The sequence below is a fragment of the Microtus pennsylvanicus genome, chromosome 1 (genome assembly GCF_037038515.1).
Source record: "Microtus pennsylvanicus isolate mMicPen1 chromosome 1, mMicPen1.hap1, whole genome shotgun sequence".
Classification (NCBI taxonomy): Eukaryota; Metazoa; Chordata; class Mammalia; order Rodentia; family Cricetidae; genus Microtus; species Microtus pennsylvanicus.
In genome coordinates this window covers 24,425,197-24,443,350 of record NC_134579.1, presented here as the reverse complement: position 1 = coordinate 24,443,350, position 18,154 = coordinate 24,425,197, and the positions used below count along the sequence as shown (strand labels likewise).

At 38.5% G+C, this 18,154-nt stretch overlaps 1 protein-coding gene across 1 annotated transcript in view; it reads right to left on the bottom strand.

The window, feature by feature from the left end:
* Positions 1-1,302: 1,302 nt before the first annotated feature.
* LOC142837884 (small ribosomal subunit protein uS17-like) overlaps positions 1,303-18,154 on the bottom strand; it is a 121,670-nt gene continuing 104,818 nt past the window's right edge. The window contains exons 3-4 of the mRNA XM_075953284.1: positions 14,731-14,794; positions 1,303-1,751 (exon numbers count right to left, since the gene is read on the bottom strand). Coding sequence (XP_075809399.1) covers positions 1,324-1,751; positions 14,731-14,794 — 492 coding nt within the window. The 3' untranslated portion in view covers positions 1,303-1,323. The remainder of the gene's footprint in view (positions 1,752-14,730; positions 14,795-18,154) is intronic.

Here is an 18,154-nt window from a genome sequence, read left to right as displayed (position 1 = left end):
AAAAGTGTTCTTACTAATCAACTTGTATACTAAGTATTGTTACTTTTCCTCCTCAGTGCTAGAGTGAATGGAATTAAATGCTATTTCACTAAAAAACAATACAAGTACCTCTTTATTGATGATAAGTACTCAATTTGCATTTCTTTTGCTTTTTTTAACCTTTAAATTAACCATGTGATTAAATTAACAACTTAAATAGATAAAATTGAATGAAAGAACTTTTTTCAATTTTGATTTCAATGGTCTATTTACCACTTTCATTTGATCTTCTCCATTTTACACAGAGAGAATGAGTTAATTAAATGGGGATTCAGTGGACTAGTTACTAAAAACAACCACAAACACATTTGTGATCATCACAAAATCAAAGTCAATTATCAGAATAGCTTAGGGAGGCTCATTTCCTGTGAAATACTTCTCAGGTTTCATGGTCCATTCACCCAGACTTCTTTGTTCTTTCAGAGCCTTGAGGTGTTTCTGGAACAAGACAAAGACTTTACATGCAAAATTTTCCAATATCACACGCAATGTTAAAAATAAAACTGGACTCACTGAACATAGCAGACAATGAGGAATACTGAAAACTCAAGAACAATGGCAATGGGTTTTTGATCCTACTGCATGTACTGGCTTTGTAGGAGCCTAGGCTGTTTGGATGCTCAACTTACTAGACCTGGATGGAGGTGTGTGGTCCTTGGACTTCCCACAGGTCAGGGAACCCTGATTGCTCTTTGGGCTGATGAGGGAGGGGGACTTTATTGGGGGAGGGGGAGGGAAATGGGAGGTGGTGGCAGGGAAGAGACAGAAATCTTTAATAAAGAATTTTCAGGCACACCCATTCTCCTCTACACACTGTCCTATGTTGTTTTGTTCATTCTACGACCTTTCTGCAACTCCTTTGAAAAGTGAAATCCATTTTTACTCTGTTGGATGAGAAATAGGCTCAGTGGTCACAATTTAATGACCCTGGGCATAGGCAAATGGTTCATGAAAATCATAGGTTATCCAAGTCATACATGCAAAAAGCTGGTCAATGTAGTTACAAGATGTGTGTTGGTTTGAAGGGGATGTCCCCCATGTCTAGGATATTTGAATACTTGGTCCCCAGTTGGTGATGTTGTTTGGGGAAGTTTAGCAGGTATGGCCTTTTTGGGAAGTATGTTGCTATTTGGACTCTCAGTGTTTTAAGTGATTTCGAATTCACTCTCTGTTTCTTTTTTCTTTCTTTCTTTCTTTCTTTCTTTATTTATTTATTTATTTATTTTTCTTTCTTTTCTTTTTCTTTTTTTTTTGTAGCCATAAAATAACTTTATTTGTTCCAGGTCAGAACTTCTGGGACTGCTTCTTGATGCCAGCGGCCTTGGTGACCCTGAGCACGTTGAAACGCACTGTCTTGCTCAGGGGCCTGCACTCTCCCACAGTGACAATGTCGCCGATCTGTACATCCCTGAAACAGGGGGACAGGTGCATGGACATGTTCTTGTGGCGTTTCTCAAAGCGATTGTGCTTTCGGATGTAATGAAGATAGTCCCGGCGGATGACAATGGTCCTCTGCATCTTCATCTTGGTCACAACACCGGACAGGATCCGACCTCGGATGGAGACGTTACCAGTGAACGGGCATTTCTTGTCAATGTAGGTGCCCTCGATGGCCTCCTTGGGCGTCTTGAAGCCTAGACCGATGTTCTTGTAGTACCGAGGGAGTTTTTCCTTGCCGGTTTCTCCAAGCAGAACACGGTTCTTGTCTTTTCCTCAGGCTGCCAGGAAGATGGCGGACATTCAGACCGAAGGTGCGTACCAAAAGCAGCCCACGATCTTCCACTCTATTTCTTGCTTGTGGCTTGAGGTATGAGCTGTCACAGCCTGCTGCCTCCATTCTACATCATGAACTCTGGAAAACTAAGCCCAAATAAAGAGGTTAAACAGTCACCCTGGTCACAGTGTTCTACCTCAGCAACAGAAAATTAACTAATACAAGATAATCGAGTATATTCAACAGAAGCTTCTGGGGAAGAAATGGCCTTGGAAATAACCATTGTATTGACAAGGGTTAATCCTGTGAAAATAATAAGGCATGAATGTAAAACCTTGCCAGGATCAAGATATAAAGAGGAATTATTGGAAATAATTCAACTGAGTAACAAATAACAAACAAATACTTACACAACAGTATGCCAATGTTAAAAACAAAATAGCTTAGTGGGAAAAGATCCTTGCTACCATGTCTGACCTGAGACTGATCCCTAGGACACGTGGGGGAAGAAAAGAATCGACTTTGGACCTCTACAGGCGAATGCTCACCGGCACACTCTCTTATGTGTATGTATACACACACACACACACACACACACACACACACACACACACACACACACACAATGTGTTAAACAATGGGAAATAAGCACTCGACCTTCCTTTTTTAATTGCCTTATTTCTAGTTTTATTAAATCACCTTAATTTTCATGTTTTTTTCAAATGCTCAGTAAAGAGTATATCTGGAAAACCTCCCCTACTCACCCTCACAAACCTGAAAGACTATTGTATAATAAATAAATAAATAAATAAATAAATAAATAAATAAATAAAATGTTGAGTAATTGTGACTATGATCTGTAGATCATAGAACAGACATGTATTAAGAGTTATGCTAAGAAATTAATAGATGCTATTAAAAACTATGAATAAGAGGAAAGAATAGTGATGCCCTAAACCCAGGAATAGTTATCTCATATATCTCACTGGAATTCAAAATATTGATTGAATATGTGAATGCTGTTTTTCTTAACTGGAATGGGCAACGGTTGTAATACCATATTCTCTATCTTATTCTCTATGTGATTTTGCTAAATTTCACAAACTGAATATCACGAACCATCTGTCTCTGAAAGTCAGAATTTAATGTCTCTGAGTATATCTAGCTCATACTGGCCACATGGACTTCAATAATTATACATTCTGTCCATGATAAATTTCACATATCATGAACTCTGCATCTAATACTGTTTGCTTCCTTCCCTGTAGGTAGAATTCCCATCTTTGAGGACACTAATAACTGCCTCTGCAAAACTCTTCCTGGAAATTGCCACAGGTGACCTGCAATATCTTTTAGTTTTCTTTTAAACAATAGATACTTCTAGTCCCACAGAGCATGGCGAATTATAAGGCGTTATAGCTTGGATTTGAAAGCTTACCACAGGCTTAATTGTTTCCCCGTTTGGGATGACATTTTGGGAAGCTGTGGTACCTTATCAGATGCAAGACTCTTTGGCAGAACGAGAGCACTAGAAAAAGAAGCTAAATAAGAAGATGAACCCAAGGAAAAACATATAGTTATCCTCTTGCCTATGAACCTTCATCTGGTGATGGATGGAGATAGAGACAGAGACCCACACTGGAGCACTGGACTGAGCTTCCAAGGTTCCAATGAGGAGCGGAAGGAGGGAGAACATGAGCAAGGAAGTCGGGACCACGAGAGGTGCACCCACCCACTGAGACTGTGGAGCTGATCTACTGGGAGCTCACCAAGACCAGCTGGACTATGACTGAAAAAGCATGGGATAAAACCGGACTCTCTGAACATGGCAAACAATGAGGGCTGAGGAGAAGCCAAGGACAATGGCACGGGGTTTTGATCCTACTTCATGTTCTGGCTTTGTGGGAGCCTAGCCAGTTTGGATGTTCACCTTCCTAGATATGGACGGAGGGGGGAGGACCTTGGACTTTCCACAGGGCAGGGAACCCTGACTGCTCTTTGGACTGGAGAGGGAGGGGGAGAGGAGTGGAGAGAGGGGGAGAGGGGTGGGAGGAGAGGGAGGGAAATGGGAGGCTGGGAGGAGGGGGAAGCTTTTTTTTTTCCTTTTCTCAATAAAAAAAATAAATTAATTAATCAAAAAAAAAAAGAAAAAGAAAAGAAACAGGCCGCTGAAGGTTAGAGATGGATTCTGGCTCTAGAATGTTTTCTGGTCCTTAACAATACAATTAGCTGTTGCTCCATGATCTTACTGCTACTGAAGGCCACACTTGTGACTCCCCTGTTATGATGGAGTGAGACTTTTGAAACCATAAACTATGTTTTCAAGAAAGGAGAAAGTGGACAATTGTTCAATTTAGGAGAATAAGGGCACTCTAGACATTCAAGGTCATTAAGGGCTTTCTCCTTCCAAGTTTCTATCTTTACAAAATCCTTTACTTTGTCATTTAATGAACAGTGGATCTAGTTCTGACTGATCCGGGTATTTAAGTAGATATTAAGGTTCGTACATTTAAAACACTGCCAGTGAGGACTCTGGACATTCACGAGTCATTTTGATTTTGTATCCTAGTCCATAATTTCTATCTTGTAGTCATGATTCCGGGTCACCAAACATCATGTTTGGTTGCTCTTTCTCAATCCTCAGACACATTGCACCTGTAGTTATGCCTCTTCCAGTTACTTTTTTCTCTCAGATCACTATGAATCAAAGAGTTTAGTAATTTTGTTAACAGTGTTCTAAGGAATAAGACACTCAAAATCCCTATCCGCCTTCGGTGAAGCCATCCCACTGTTACAGCCAGTGGGAAATTTATCCTAAGAGAGTGCCTCCTCAGGCCACTCTTTGAAACATCTGTTTTTCATCAGATGTTTTATAAGCAGAGCCTAACACAGACCTTTGGATCCCTATGGCGCATTACTGGGTTGATTCTAGGAAAGGAAAATCAAATGTGCTAGGATGTGGAATAAGTGATGCATGAGGAAGAAGGGCAGAGCGAGAATGTACTCCCGAGAAGATGCTCCAGAAAAGGTGCTCCCAAGAATGTGTTACCAAGAAGCCTAAATTTGATTTGCTTCGATTCTTGAGGTACACTCAGTGAGAAAGAAGCCAATAAAGTGTTCTGCTTTGAGGCAGGGGATCATCCCTTGTGACTGAACACTGGGAAATCATTTCTGTAAGCAGACTCTGCCTGGTGCTGGTGATGTTGCAATGCACCTTTCTTTGCCAGGCATTTTCTTCCATAAGGGAAGAGCAGGCTTTGTCCTGAGTCACACTTATAATTGCTGAGTAAATTTATATGCTACATATTAAAGGGAAACTGGGTAGAACATATCAACACATAGTATCACTATCAGTATACTTTATTAGCAGAATCTTAAAAGCAACATATATTTAATGTTTTAACAATATGGATCAATTCCTGAGATGATATATCAACTCTGGCAGCAATATTTATTATTTCATCTAAGAAATATTTATTGAAAAGTCACCTTATACTAGCATTACTTCACATTCTGATCCAGCCCTATAACATAGATCTTTGCCAAATGGAGTCAAGTAGTAAAAATGATATATATCTTTGGGCCTGGAAGTCCTATACATGACCAAAACATTTTCCAATACAATATTAAGCTTGCAACTTTGGTAGTATGGTAATACATATTGAAATAATCCACTCAATAAAGATGATTGCACTTACATAGTCCTCAAAATGAATGTAGGCAGTCAAGTCATCAACACAGCGTATTTTGCAAAATATATGCACAACTCAATATATTATACCAAGTTAAACAAAATCAATAAATTGATACAATTTACTAGCCATCACCAACACAAAGAAATTCAAGTCATGGCTTTCTGAAAATGATAAAGAGGAGATAGATATGTTGCAATTTTGCTGGTAGGCCATGACCTCGTGAAGCTAAATGAACCCCATTTGTAGAATTAGTTAGTATTCAATATGACAATTAGTATTACATCAGAAAAGTGTATATATATATATTATGATTATATATGTAAGATCTAATCCATAAGTGCAATTATAACATAGATCTTTCTGTAATTGCTTGCTAATCTGCTGCTCATAATGAAGAAAGTTCAGCATTAGTAAAAGTTACCACAATATCTGATGGGTCTATTCCTCTTAATTGATGAAGTCTCAACTTTATTTGAAGAATCAGTTCAGAAGCTTTTTTATATAGGTCTCTAATTTTTTACTCTGCGTGGAAAAAAATTCATTTGAAGATATTATTTTCTTTTTGAGTAAGAATTCCTGTACAAAAATGCATAGAGGATACTATGAACAGAATAAAACCAAGGTCTGTATCTAAGTGATCCACATGTACATACTGAAACTTTTTTCTAACAGAGCCAATTCTCTCTATACCTCAGTTGATATTTTTTAACTATTTATCACCTTGTAAGGTTTGAAATAAATTGCTTAGTTCTTGATTTGTTTATCCAGCTGTGGGTCATAGACAATTAATATCTCCCTGCAACTTTTGAAAGTCTTTAAGAGTTTGCAATTGATTTCTCCTGATTTGTACTTTCTGTGTTTAAGTCTTTTGTAAACCTATTTTATACCCTAGGTAATAAATTGAATCTCCTCTTTGTAAAAAAAAAAAAGAAAATGATAAAGAGGTATGTTAACAAGGCAGTAAACACTTATAGTTAGTATACTGCAATTTAAAAAGCCATATGTCACAAAAATAAATATCATGACAGTTATAATAGATAATGGACTGTCCTTAGAGAAAAGTAGAAATGGAAGTATATTTACTAATTTTAGCTTATGGATATAAGCTGTGGTTAAAATCTGACATAACATTCAGTTTTTAAAATATTCTAGCAGGATGATATTGAGGTTCTACATTATTCAAGTATCTTAGAGACTTGGCCCCAAAAGACTGACCTTCCTGGGTACAATCTTGATAGAGTCTTTGAGAGCAGTCATTCTCTGTGGCCTTAGGTTGCTGAAGGGCTCATCTTCATCATGAATTTGAACAAATCCAGGTTAGGGGATGAGTTGGGACAATGAAAACATTGAGATGGGTGACTGGTTAGGTAAGAGCTCATTTGCTCTTCCAGGAAACCCAAGTTCAGTTCCTACTTCCCTCTTCAGGTTCCTTATAACCTGGAGTAACACAAGCTTCAGGGGATCTGACCCTGTCCTCTGTCCTCTATAGAGTTCACACACACACACACGCACACACACACAAATAAAAGTAAAATAAACCTTTAAAATATTTAAACAGTGATGCTATTTTTAAAGTATGGTTAGTAAATGGTACCAAAATTCTATGTTTGAAATAGCAATTGTATTCTAGGTAAGTTTAATTAGAAAATAGCTGTAAAAAGGAGAGAGAAGAAACACCAGATAAGAAAATGTAAGTTTTTATGCTTTGTAAATTATTCCTAATTTCATATAAAGGAAATGATGGAAGGTGTGAGACATGCTTATCCAAGCAGTAAAATAAACAGAGAAAGGTGATGCTTAGTAATAATAATGGTGTTTTAAAGAATATAATAAAATATAACATCACTGAATCACAAACAAGCATTTATTTGACTAGGAGCTTGCATTCTAGTAATAGGCATAATTTTTTAATTAAAAATGTTACTTTAAGCTGGACAGTGGTGGCACATAACCTTAATCCCAGCACTCAGAAGAGAGAGTCAGTTAGATCTCTGAGTTTGAGGCCAGCCTCATCTAGAGAGGTAGTTTCAGGACAGCCATGGCTACACAGAGAAACCCTATCTCAAAATCTCAAAGGAAAACGTTACTATAATTTCTTTGAGATTACAATTTAATTATATTATTCTCTTCTTTTCCATCCAAATCTGTTAGAGGGACATTGCTTGTTGGTTCCCACCCTCCCAGCTAGCTTAGACCTGAAATAATCCCACAGAAAACTGCATTAATTAAATCACTGTTTTGGATCATTAGTTCTAGCTTCATATTGGCTATCTCTTACATATTAACTTAACCCATTTCTATTGATCTGTATATTGCCTAGAGGCTGTGGCTTACAGGGAAAAGTTCCATCATCTACCTCCAGCGGGGCTACATGGTGTCTCCCTGACTCCGCCTTTCTTTTTCCCAGCGTACAGCCTAGCTTTCCCTGCCTATTTCTGTTCTTCCTTGCCATAGGCTCAAAGCAGTTCTTTATTCACTTACCAATAAAAGCAACACATAAACAAAAGGACCTTCCAAACGGCAAATTTTCCCATGTATCTTTCTTTACTCTCTTTCAAATTCATGGCCACTTTTTTGTGTATTACACAGAAAGAGAGAGAGAGAGAGAGAGAGAGAGAGAGAGAGAGAGAGAGAGAGAGAGAGGTATATGTGTCCATAAATACTCCTAAATGCACAAGGATAGCCTATTCAGTCTATGTAATGTTAATTGCATATATGTTTTCAGAGCTGACCTTTTGATAATCGATAACCAATTGTTATATTCTTTCCTAGGAAAAACAGCTTCTTCTCTGCTCAGCATTCTGTTGTTGCCTGTAGTTATTTGTGTAGAGCTTACCCCCATTCTGTATACATTGTCTTTTGTTGCTATCCTTTTTCTGCTCTCATCTGGGGAAGTCTGACATTCCTAAAAAATACACTCTCCCAAAAAACTCCTTGATCTCCTGGCTCTTACCTCCCCTTCTACATTGGTTCCTAAATTGTAGACATAGGAGTTGTGTTGTAGATATTTCAGTTGGGACTTGGCTACACAACTGCATTTTGATCAATTGCAGTTTTCTATAATGCTCACCATCTGTTTCAAAGAGAAATCTCCTAGATGAGAAGTACTCTTATCAGACTAGACCCTAGAGAAGGGTCCGAAATATTAATTTTTGAAACTTCAAGAATAAGTAAGTAGATTCCTGAGAATTTAGTGCCAGAATTTAGGTTTCTTGCTAACCCCTTAATGGTACCCTCAATCAAAATATTTCTTTCTTTCCTCTCCATCTCTGTATTTCTCCCATCTTGACTATTGCTTTCCCTCATGTTCACCTCTCTGCTTCTCTTCTCTCCTTATTCTACTCTTCCACCCTCTTTTCTCCCCCACCCCCATGCTCTCAATTTTGTAAGGAGATCTTGTCTATTTCCCCTTCCCAGGGAGAATCTACATATGTTTCTCTTAAGGTTCATTTTGTTACTTGGCTTCTCTAGGGCCATCGTCTGGACTCAAACATGGAGCGTAACAGTTGTTGGACACCACAGCTGCTCTTCAGATGAAAGTCTTCATCAACTTTTATGGAATATCTTCACAATATTCAGAACACGGGATGAGAAAATAGTTCCAAACCACCTCCTTATTCCTGGAAAGTTGTTTCACATGGAGATAGGGTTGTCTCATTTGAAATTATGAAATGCAAATAAAGACAGCCAAAGAGTATCAGTCTTATTCAACACAGTAAGTAGTATGAGTCATAAAAGATATATTACAGGACTGTTTAGATTGGTATTGAAAAGTGAGTTGCTTTATTATAAGTGTTTGTAAGGAGAGTAAAATAAATAAATTTGAAAGAAGAAACACTGCCATCTTCAACCATGGAAAAGCAATTTAACAGCTGTGAGTCTCAGTTTCCTCATTTGTACATGACAAGTCTTGCCCAAGTTCTGAAAACACAGAGCCAAATATGAAACCGAACATCAATATTGAAGGAAAAGTTAGAATTATGGGGATTTTTCAGAACTGACAAAAACCAAAGAAGCAAATAAAAATGATAAATTATTACCACAACTAAAAAATAGTCTGTTGTTTAAACAAGAAGAATATCATTGGTACAGAATAAGTCTGTCCCTATATTTCAGAAATAGTCAAAAGACAGGAAATGGGGAATGTATGTTATAAAAACTCTTCCCAGTGACTGCCCATTTACCAGTGAAACTTTGCCCTCAGGGATCTAAATATCCCCCATACATGTATTTTCTCTATTCTAGTCTCTAGAATTTTCACTAGAGATGCCAGATACAAGTAGTGACTTTTTTTCTGAGCTCAGAAATGGATAACGGAAATACAGCATGTATGGGTGCAGGTAGGTCAGACAGAGGTGACAGAGGTGACATGTCATCCAAGGCACGACAGACTGCTAAGTGGCAGAGAGAGAGCCATGAGGAGTAGAAGACACACTTGAATACAGCTGATCAGACACATATGTGATGATGTTCAGTTTCAAGAGTCTGTGACCGTATCTGTCTCTTCAGATAAAATACTAGAATATTCAACAATCCATCAGCAGAGTCTACGCAGTAATTACAGAAAAGTCCATTAATTATCTACTGGCACTATCCCAGTCATTTGGAGTTTATTGTGCTTTATTTTCTGCCGTAATTTCTGACTTTCATGAAAGCAAATGGAGAAGTGAAATATGGTATCAGATATCTTTAAAAAAGAAAAGAAAGTTTCCATACAGAGGCAAATTTGATAAGAATCCTGAATTTCATAGACAATTCTTCATTGTTAGCTATACAGGTTTGGATTTACATCAGAGCTTCAATATTCTCCTCTATGTGTAACATTCTAAGCTACTAACACAAAGATAAGGCTTTTGTGTGTCCATTACATGTAGTAGCATGGAAGGGTGAGTGATTGTACTCCTCAGAACAGTACAAAAACTGTGCTTGTATTAATGAGGTTTTAAAAATAATCTTTTTAGTTCTGGAATCCCTCCCTAAGTAATGTCCAGGGCTGCGTGTACATCCTCAATTCCAAAGAAGCCCCTAAAGCCCTTCCATTTAAGGATTAAGTGGTTAAAAAAAAAAGAAAGTGAATCTATTAGGTATGCTTGATGAGCGCCTGTTCCATGGGTCATTTGTGGAACAGGGCACAAATCATTTCATTAATGCACCATCCTGTCAACCACGGGACAGTGTCATGACCAAAGAGTCTCGCAGCGGGTTGTTAAACCAAGGCTTCATGGGTGGATAAAAAGCAGTAGACAAGTCTACCTCCAGTGAGTTTCTGTGAATTGCACCCCTGAATTTTATAGCACACTGCCTGGAGAGAATGTGAAAGAACTTTCTAAGCCCTGCCACCAGCATTAATTCTAAAATAAACGATTAAGTTACACCTGAGTCAACTGACATCCGGGAAATCAATATGACTTAGTCACTGGAAGGGCAGGAAGCCGAAGACACCCCAGGTCATCTGTTTGTCATCCTTCTTTGTCGGAGTAAGACTTCAGAGAAATGAAAACTTCATTAAGTATTATGTATTAGTAAAACATGCATTGGGATTAGCATAAGTCACCAAATGTAACATTATAGTTTTTGATATTAAACGGTTAAGACTTCTTTTATGGGAATGAAATGTAGCTCAATGTTAGAATGCTTTCTAAACATGCATGAAGTTCTACATTCAATCCTCAGCACTGCAAATAAAATAAAATAAAGGTTTGCACATAAAATAGTATTTCATGCCTAATCTAGCCACCATCCAGGGTGACCCACACCTACTTCATGGAAAACATTGTGGTTTAAAAAACAGAGGATAATGCTCTCTTTATTTTTTAACTATGTTGTTTTTATCATAATTATGTATCCCTAAAAGCCTTGAGATATGCTCTGAATTAGACTGCTTAGTTGATGTTCAATTAAATGGTAACTCAAACTATAAGACTATAAAAAAATTAGCACAACATTCGAAGAAATAAAGAAGCTAATCCAGTTTCATTTGCTCTTTAAATGAACTTTCCACTAAAGACACTACCACAGAATTTGAAACCATGAAGACAAGTAATAATAATAAGAACAATAATAAAAGTAAGGGAAACAGCAAACAAAAGTGAAAACAGCTATTCAAGTCAAAGGTTATCCTTAATGGAATGAGCCATTAAGGTAGCATATAGTTATATATTTGATATATGTTATTTTGCTTCATCCATTTGAGAAATTCCTGCAATACAGACCATTACTTCTTTAATAATAAAGGTTAGGCCAAATCAAACTGCAGGGCTATTGGGGCAAGTCTAATAGGAGATCATTTCAATTTGATCTAACTTTATTAAGTATCTTCTGTAACATATAGAGCTTTATACTCATTGTTGTATAAGACAAAGATAAATGAGACAGAGCCTCAATTCCTATGCTCTATTGTCTAGAGAGTTAAAAGGCTATGCTCTTAATTATACAACTATGGCTTTAATGTATTCCTATTCTCACAACCACCCATTATAATGAAGCATAAATGGTCTGATTATAAAAACTAAATGAACTGTAGTTAGGCCTGATGATGGCTAGAACAATAAGTAAAATTAATTAGCCCATTAGAGACAGGCTTTAGAGAAAATTCCACTGCTGCTCTAATAAAAGCATCCTAATAATTTTCCTTTACTCCTCACAAAAAATGAAAGAAAGAAAAGAGAAAATACATTTAAAAATGTACAGTTGAAATGATAATTTATTTGAAAGATATCTGCTCTCACATTACCCCAAAGCAACGTTGTTAAATAAATGGAAAGCAGACATAAAAGAAGAGATTTTTTAGGAGACATTAACTCCAGACAAACCAGATCAGTTACTATGTAGTCGTATCACATAGCCTCTGAAAAGCGGTGGCATTGGGAAACTGATGGCTGGTAATGAGCGTGTACCAATCTTCTTCGATTGACTTGAGTCTCGTAAGCCTCAAAGAGAAGAAAGTGTTGAGAAATGACTCCAAGCTGTACTATTTATCTCACTAGAGACTTGAATATCACAGCATTCAGATGAGTGTTGCATATATCTGAAAGATATCAACGAGACTAAAATCCCTAGGAAAATCTTGGCATCATGGGTGTAAGGCAATCACAGTCCTTTGACAGCAGGATAAGAGCCTGTCCAACATAAATCTGCCACGAACAACCCAGACACTTTTGTTCCATTGCAACATTGCGTTTGATATTTACTAAGAGTGACACACTTTACAAGAGTTTAAATTGGGTTATTTAAATATTTTTTTCTGTTTTGGGGAAAAGAAAAATAGATTAACAAAATATTAATGTTATTTTAATATTAGGGGGGAGGAAGACATGCTGCTAAGAGGATAGTGTTACTGAGTAGCAGCGTAGTTGCTCCTTCAGCAGACAGAAGTAAAACTGCAGACTCTCTAGTTGTCGCAACTAAGTCACGGTATCACAGTTAACCTTCTATGAAGTCGGTTGACCAATACATACAGACTTTTTTATATACACTTTTATTTTTCCATTCAAAAACTTCCACTTCCTTTCCTCCTCCCATTCCCCTCCCACTCCCCCATTTGCCCTCTTCTCTCCCCCCCCCAGCCTTAAGAGAAGGCAGGGTATAGGCCCTGTGGGAAGTCCAAGGCCCTCCCCTCTCCATCCAGGCCTAGGAAGGTGTACATCCAAATAGACTAGGGTCCCCAAAAGCTAGTACATGCAGTAGAAACAAGTCCCAGTGCCATTATCAATGCCCTTTCAGTCAGCCCCCATCGTGAGCCACATTCAGAGAGTCCAGTTTGATCACATGCTCATTCAGTCCCAGTCCAGCTGGATTTAGTGAGCTCCCATTAGATTAGGCATACTGTCTTAATAGGTGGACCAAACCCTCATGGTCCTGACTTCCTTGCTCATCTTTTCCCTCCTTCTGCTCTTCAACTTGACCTTGGGAGCTCAGTCCAGTGCTCTGATGAGGGTCTCTGACTCTATCTCCATCCATCGCTAGAGGAAGGTTCTATGGTGTTATTCGAGATATTCATCAGTGTGACTACGGGATAAAGACAGTTCAGGTACCCTCTCCTCTGCTGTCCAAGGTCCTAGCTGGGGACATCCCCATGGACACCTGGGATCCCCTCTGAAGCCAAGTCTCTTGCCAACCCTACAATTGTTCCCTTAATGAAGATATCTTCTTCCCTGCTCCTATATCTGCCCTTCCTCCATCTCAAAACTCCCACTCCCCCAAGCTCTCTCCAGTCCTTGCCTTCTCCCTTCTCTCTTTCCCTCTTCCCTTCCTCCACCCCACCCCCACCCCCATGCTTCTAACTTTTGCCCAGCGATCTTGTCTACTTACAGTTTCCAGGAGGATCTATATATGTTTTTCTTTGGATTCACCTTATTATTTGACTTCTCTAGATTTGTGAACTATAGGCTCAATGTCCTTTGTTTATGGCTAGAGTCCACTATTGAGTGAGTATAAACCATATTAATCTTTTCAGGTCTGGGTTATCTCACTCAGGATAGTGTTTTCTATTTTCATCCATTTGCATGCAAAATTCAAGATGTCATTGTTTTTTACTGCCGAGTAGTACTCTAATGTGTATATGTTCCACACTTTCTTTATCCATTCTTCCATTGAGGGGCAACTAGGTTGTTTCCAGGGAATATACCCAAGAGATGCCTAATCATAATTTGTTCATCTATGTTCATAGCAGCATTATTTGTAATAGCCAGAACCTGGAAGAATACAGACTTTCTTATAAGCTCACTCATAAAATAGAAGTTAACAGCAAAAAAAAAAAAAAGAATGACCATCACTATATTAAAGTAATAGTTTTCAAAGTTGAGTTTATAGGCCAGAAAAAGGAAGGATCAGAAAGGTGGACTATTTTGAACTTTTGCATATCCCACCCACTGTAGACCCTCCACGTCAGAACCAGAGATGTCAACATTTTCTGTTTAAACTGTTTCTTTAGATGATTCAGATACAAGCTAAACTGTGGGAAACCCTGCTCCAGACACTTGACTCCAGAATTCACTATTTCTATTCCAAAGCTCTCAAAGACCACAAAAGATAAACAGATTGTCTTGGAAAATACAATTTCCTTGGCTCTCAGGAGCTTCAGACCCAGGTAAAAGTGCTCATAATGGAATTTTGCAAATGACTGTACAGCTTGTCAGCTGAATTTAAGCCACCAACTTTACCTACCTTGCAAGTCTCACTGAACAGCTTGTTTTTTAGCAGTGCGATTGACAGTTTAAAAGCAGGTTGATCACAATTTATAAGAAAAATGTTTTTATTTCTAGCTTGCATTCTGAAACTCACCTTGAAAGCTTAATTCAATTTTTAGGTTTTCCAAGTTGCTAGGGGTCATTTGGAAAGGTAAAATCTGGGGAAGGGTTAAAGGGGGCAGCCATAAAACTGAAATAAAAAGTAATTTCAGAAGACTAAAAACTCATTTTACTCTGACATTCTTCATAAATGAAAGATATTCTGTATCCCTTGATCAATATTTCTTGGTAATTTACATTCTCGGGTATTTATACAAATCAATGCCCTGCTTTAAAGATTAGATAATAAAAAAATCTGATGTTTTGACAAAGATAACTAAATTTGCAGTGAAATTGGGATTTAATAGAGATTATTCAACCTCCAGAACATTGGGAATTTGGGCTTGTAGCCATTTTCCAAAGGAGGATGTTTTATCATGGTTAAATCTCAAAACCAAAGTCCATTCTTCATCTGCTTCCTTTACACTCAATGATGACTTTCTTAAAAGCGCATTTGAAAAGAACTTTTCCTTGTTTAGTCACAAGTTGGGAAGACTTATTTTTAGTTTTAACCTAAATCAAATAGTGTTGAACATAGCATTTTCTAAAGTGAAAGGGAGCAGGGAACCGTAATCTCACCTATTTTAAGAAGTTTGAACTCCATTTGCACTCAGAGAAACAACCCCCCCCCCCAAACCTGAACATGCAAACCCCGAACTGAACTTGGCATAGGAAGAATCTGATGAAGGAAAAAGGTAATGAAAGCCAAATCCTACAGGGGGGAAATAGCCTCATACTTTAAAAGTCAGCCAGATTTAAACCAGCATGTCTGACATCAAAAGAAACACAACTTCTAGTATTAAAATAATGCTATCTCCATTTATAATGGTTCAGAGAATGGTAATTTGCTTTAGTTACCATGCCAGGATGAGGACAGTAGAAATCAGGAGGAGGGTGAAAATGCCTGAGACATTCAACAAGGAAACAATCTCCAACTACCTTTTCGACACTGTCCAAAAGGAATGGAGTTATTGTCAGTGTGCAGTCTAAAAAATGGCCTTGATTTGTGGGGGAGGTAGAGGGGAGATAGAGAGAGATAGAGAGAGAAAATGGGATGAGGTGGGGAAGGGAAACTGTGATTTGGATGTAAAAGAAATGAAAAATTTTAATCAATGCAAAACAATTAAAAATCTCCACAAAATAGATTCTGAGTTCTTTGAGCATTAAAAAAGTTAAGTATCTGAGATAATTGTCTCAGAAATATAGAAATCATCTCTATTAACCTAATAAAAATGACATTTTGATTTTGAATACTAAAATCTAACTTCAGCTATCAATATCTCACAGAAATCACTAGATGAATTTGCATTTTGAAAGACATACCAAACTATTCTGTATGTTGTTAGCATGTAAGTGAATTTGTACTGGAAACCAGGGACTGACTGCTGTTTTTAACTCTATTTTTTTTTTGTTTAGTTTATTTTTAAATTAATTGATAAGTATTAATTACTAGTTAGGTAAAAAGCAAAAGAGTGAAAATAAACTTGAAGTCCCCATGAAGATTCTTTCCAAAGTGACTAATCAGAATGGAGGGCTGAAGTTGGCTAAGACAAATTGAATACTCGTTTTAAAATAGAATCTAAGAGAAAAATTGCCTCTTTATTTCTCTGTCTGCCTTTGTCTTTCACTGTCTCTCTCTGTGTGAGTGTTTGTAAATCTCTCTCTCTCTCTCTCTCTCTCTCTCTCTCTCTCTCTCTCTCTCTCTCTCAGTGGTTGTGAATTTACTTGGTCAATATCTATCATCTTAACCTGAATTCATTATGATAATGAAGCAATAAAAACTCGGGCTTTAACGTTAAACATAAGAGTGATTGAATTTTACCTCTTCCCCTTGTTTGTTAGCTCTATTTGCAAAGGTTCTAGAAGCTTCTATTTCTCCATGTAAAAATGGGAAAGGTTTAAATATCTAAATCTCAACTGAAAAAGAAAAGAGAATAGGCAGATCTATGAATGTTTGATGTGGATTTCAGCACACGCAGCACAGAATTCCTCTGACGAAAGCAATAGTAGAAGCTGATTGAGGTGAATGGCTGAGAGAAATAATAAAGGAAGCAATGGAGTATGTACTTTAGAATGATTCACATTTAGAATATGTTATAACAAAATTATCTCCAGGCTAGGTGTGAGAACTCATGCTTATAATCCCAGCCCTCAGGAAACACCAGACTTCTGAGAAGATTAAGTTTTGGACCAGCCTGGGCTATGTAGCAAGATCCTGTCCAAAAAAATAATAATAATAATTCCCCATGACATCAGAGGAACTCTGAAGCACAGGCTGTGACTGCACAGAGAGGACCAAGAGGTAAGTGATCACCCGCACCGCTGGATACCCTACTCTCTAGACTCAGTATTGGGGCAAAACCCAGTGCCTCTCCCCTTCCTCACTCAGCTTCTGTAGCCAGCCACTAGGCAAGCTTCATGCAGGTAGGCTGGTCCAACGCCCCTACTCCACCGATTGAACCCTGTAAATGACAAGACCCACTCTGCCCCCAAACCCTCCTATCTCCCCACAACCTCGAAGGAATTCTGAAGCACACGCTGCTGTTGGGAGCAGTGAGACCCCAGATCCTGAATTTCATGTAGTCCCGTGATCTGAGTGCCTACAGCTGCTTTGAGCACGAGACCTTCAGGAGTTCCTGATGGCAGGAGAGTGGTTTCTGGTGGGTTTGGCTGGGGCGTGGCTATCTCTATATAATCTGCCCCTGAACACAATAAAGGGGGCATTCTTGGGGAATTCAACGATGACCGTGTAGCTGTCTCTCTATCTGTGTGTGTCTGTGTATTTTAACCTCCAGCCCCCTTGCCTGAAGCTCGCGAACTGGGTGCCAGCACACAGAGAGCAGACACGGGGGAACAGTGCGCTGCAGGCTGCAAATGTACTGAGAGGATTAAAAGGTGAGTGTTCACCTACCCAATTGGACACAACACTCTCCAGGCCGTCAGTACCTGAGCAAAACCCAGGACCCTCCCCCCACCTGTCTTATCTTCTCTAGCCAGTCAGCAGGCAAGTTTCCTGCAGGTAGTCTGCTCCAAAAACCCCAATGCATCAATCAGACCCTGAAAACTACAAGTCCCACTCTGCCCCCAAACCCTTCTATCCCCTGTGACCTCAGAGGAACTCTGAAGCACAGACTGTGACTTCACAGAGAGGAGCAAGAGAGCAGACCAAGAGTGGACCAAGAGAGTAGGCCAAGAGAGACCTTAGTGGCTCCCAGAGACACAGACAACAACAGTACAGGGCAGACCAAGAACAGCTCCCAAAGACACAGACAGCAGCTGCAAGAATTGGACCAAGATGCAAAGACACTGCTGGCACCAAAGGGAGGAAGAGAAAGGTAGGCACCAATGCAACAATACATTCAACAACCTAAAGAGCAACAACGTAACACCAGACCAGTGTTCATACAACAAAAAGACTT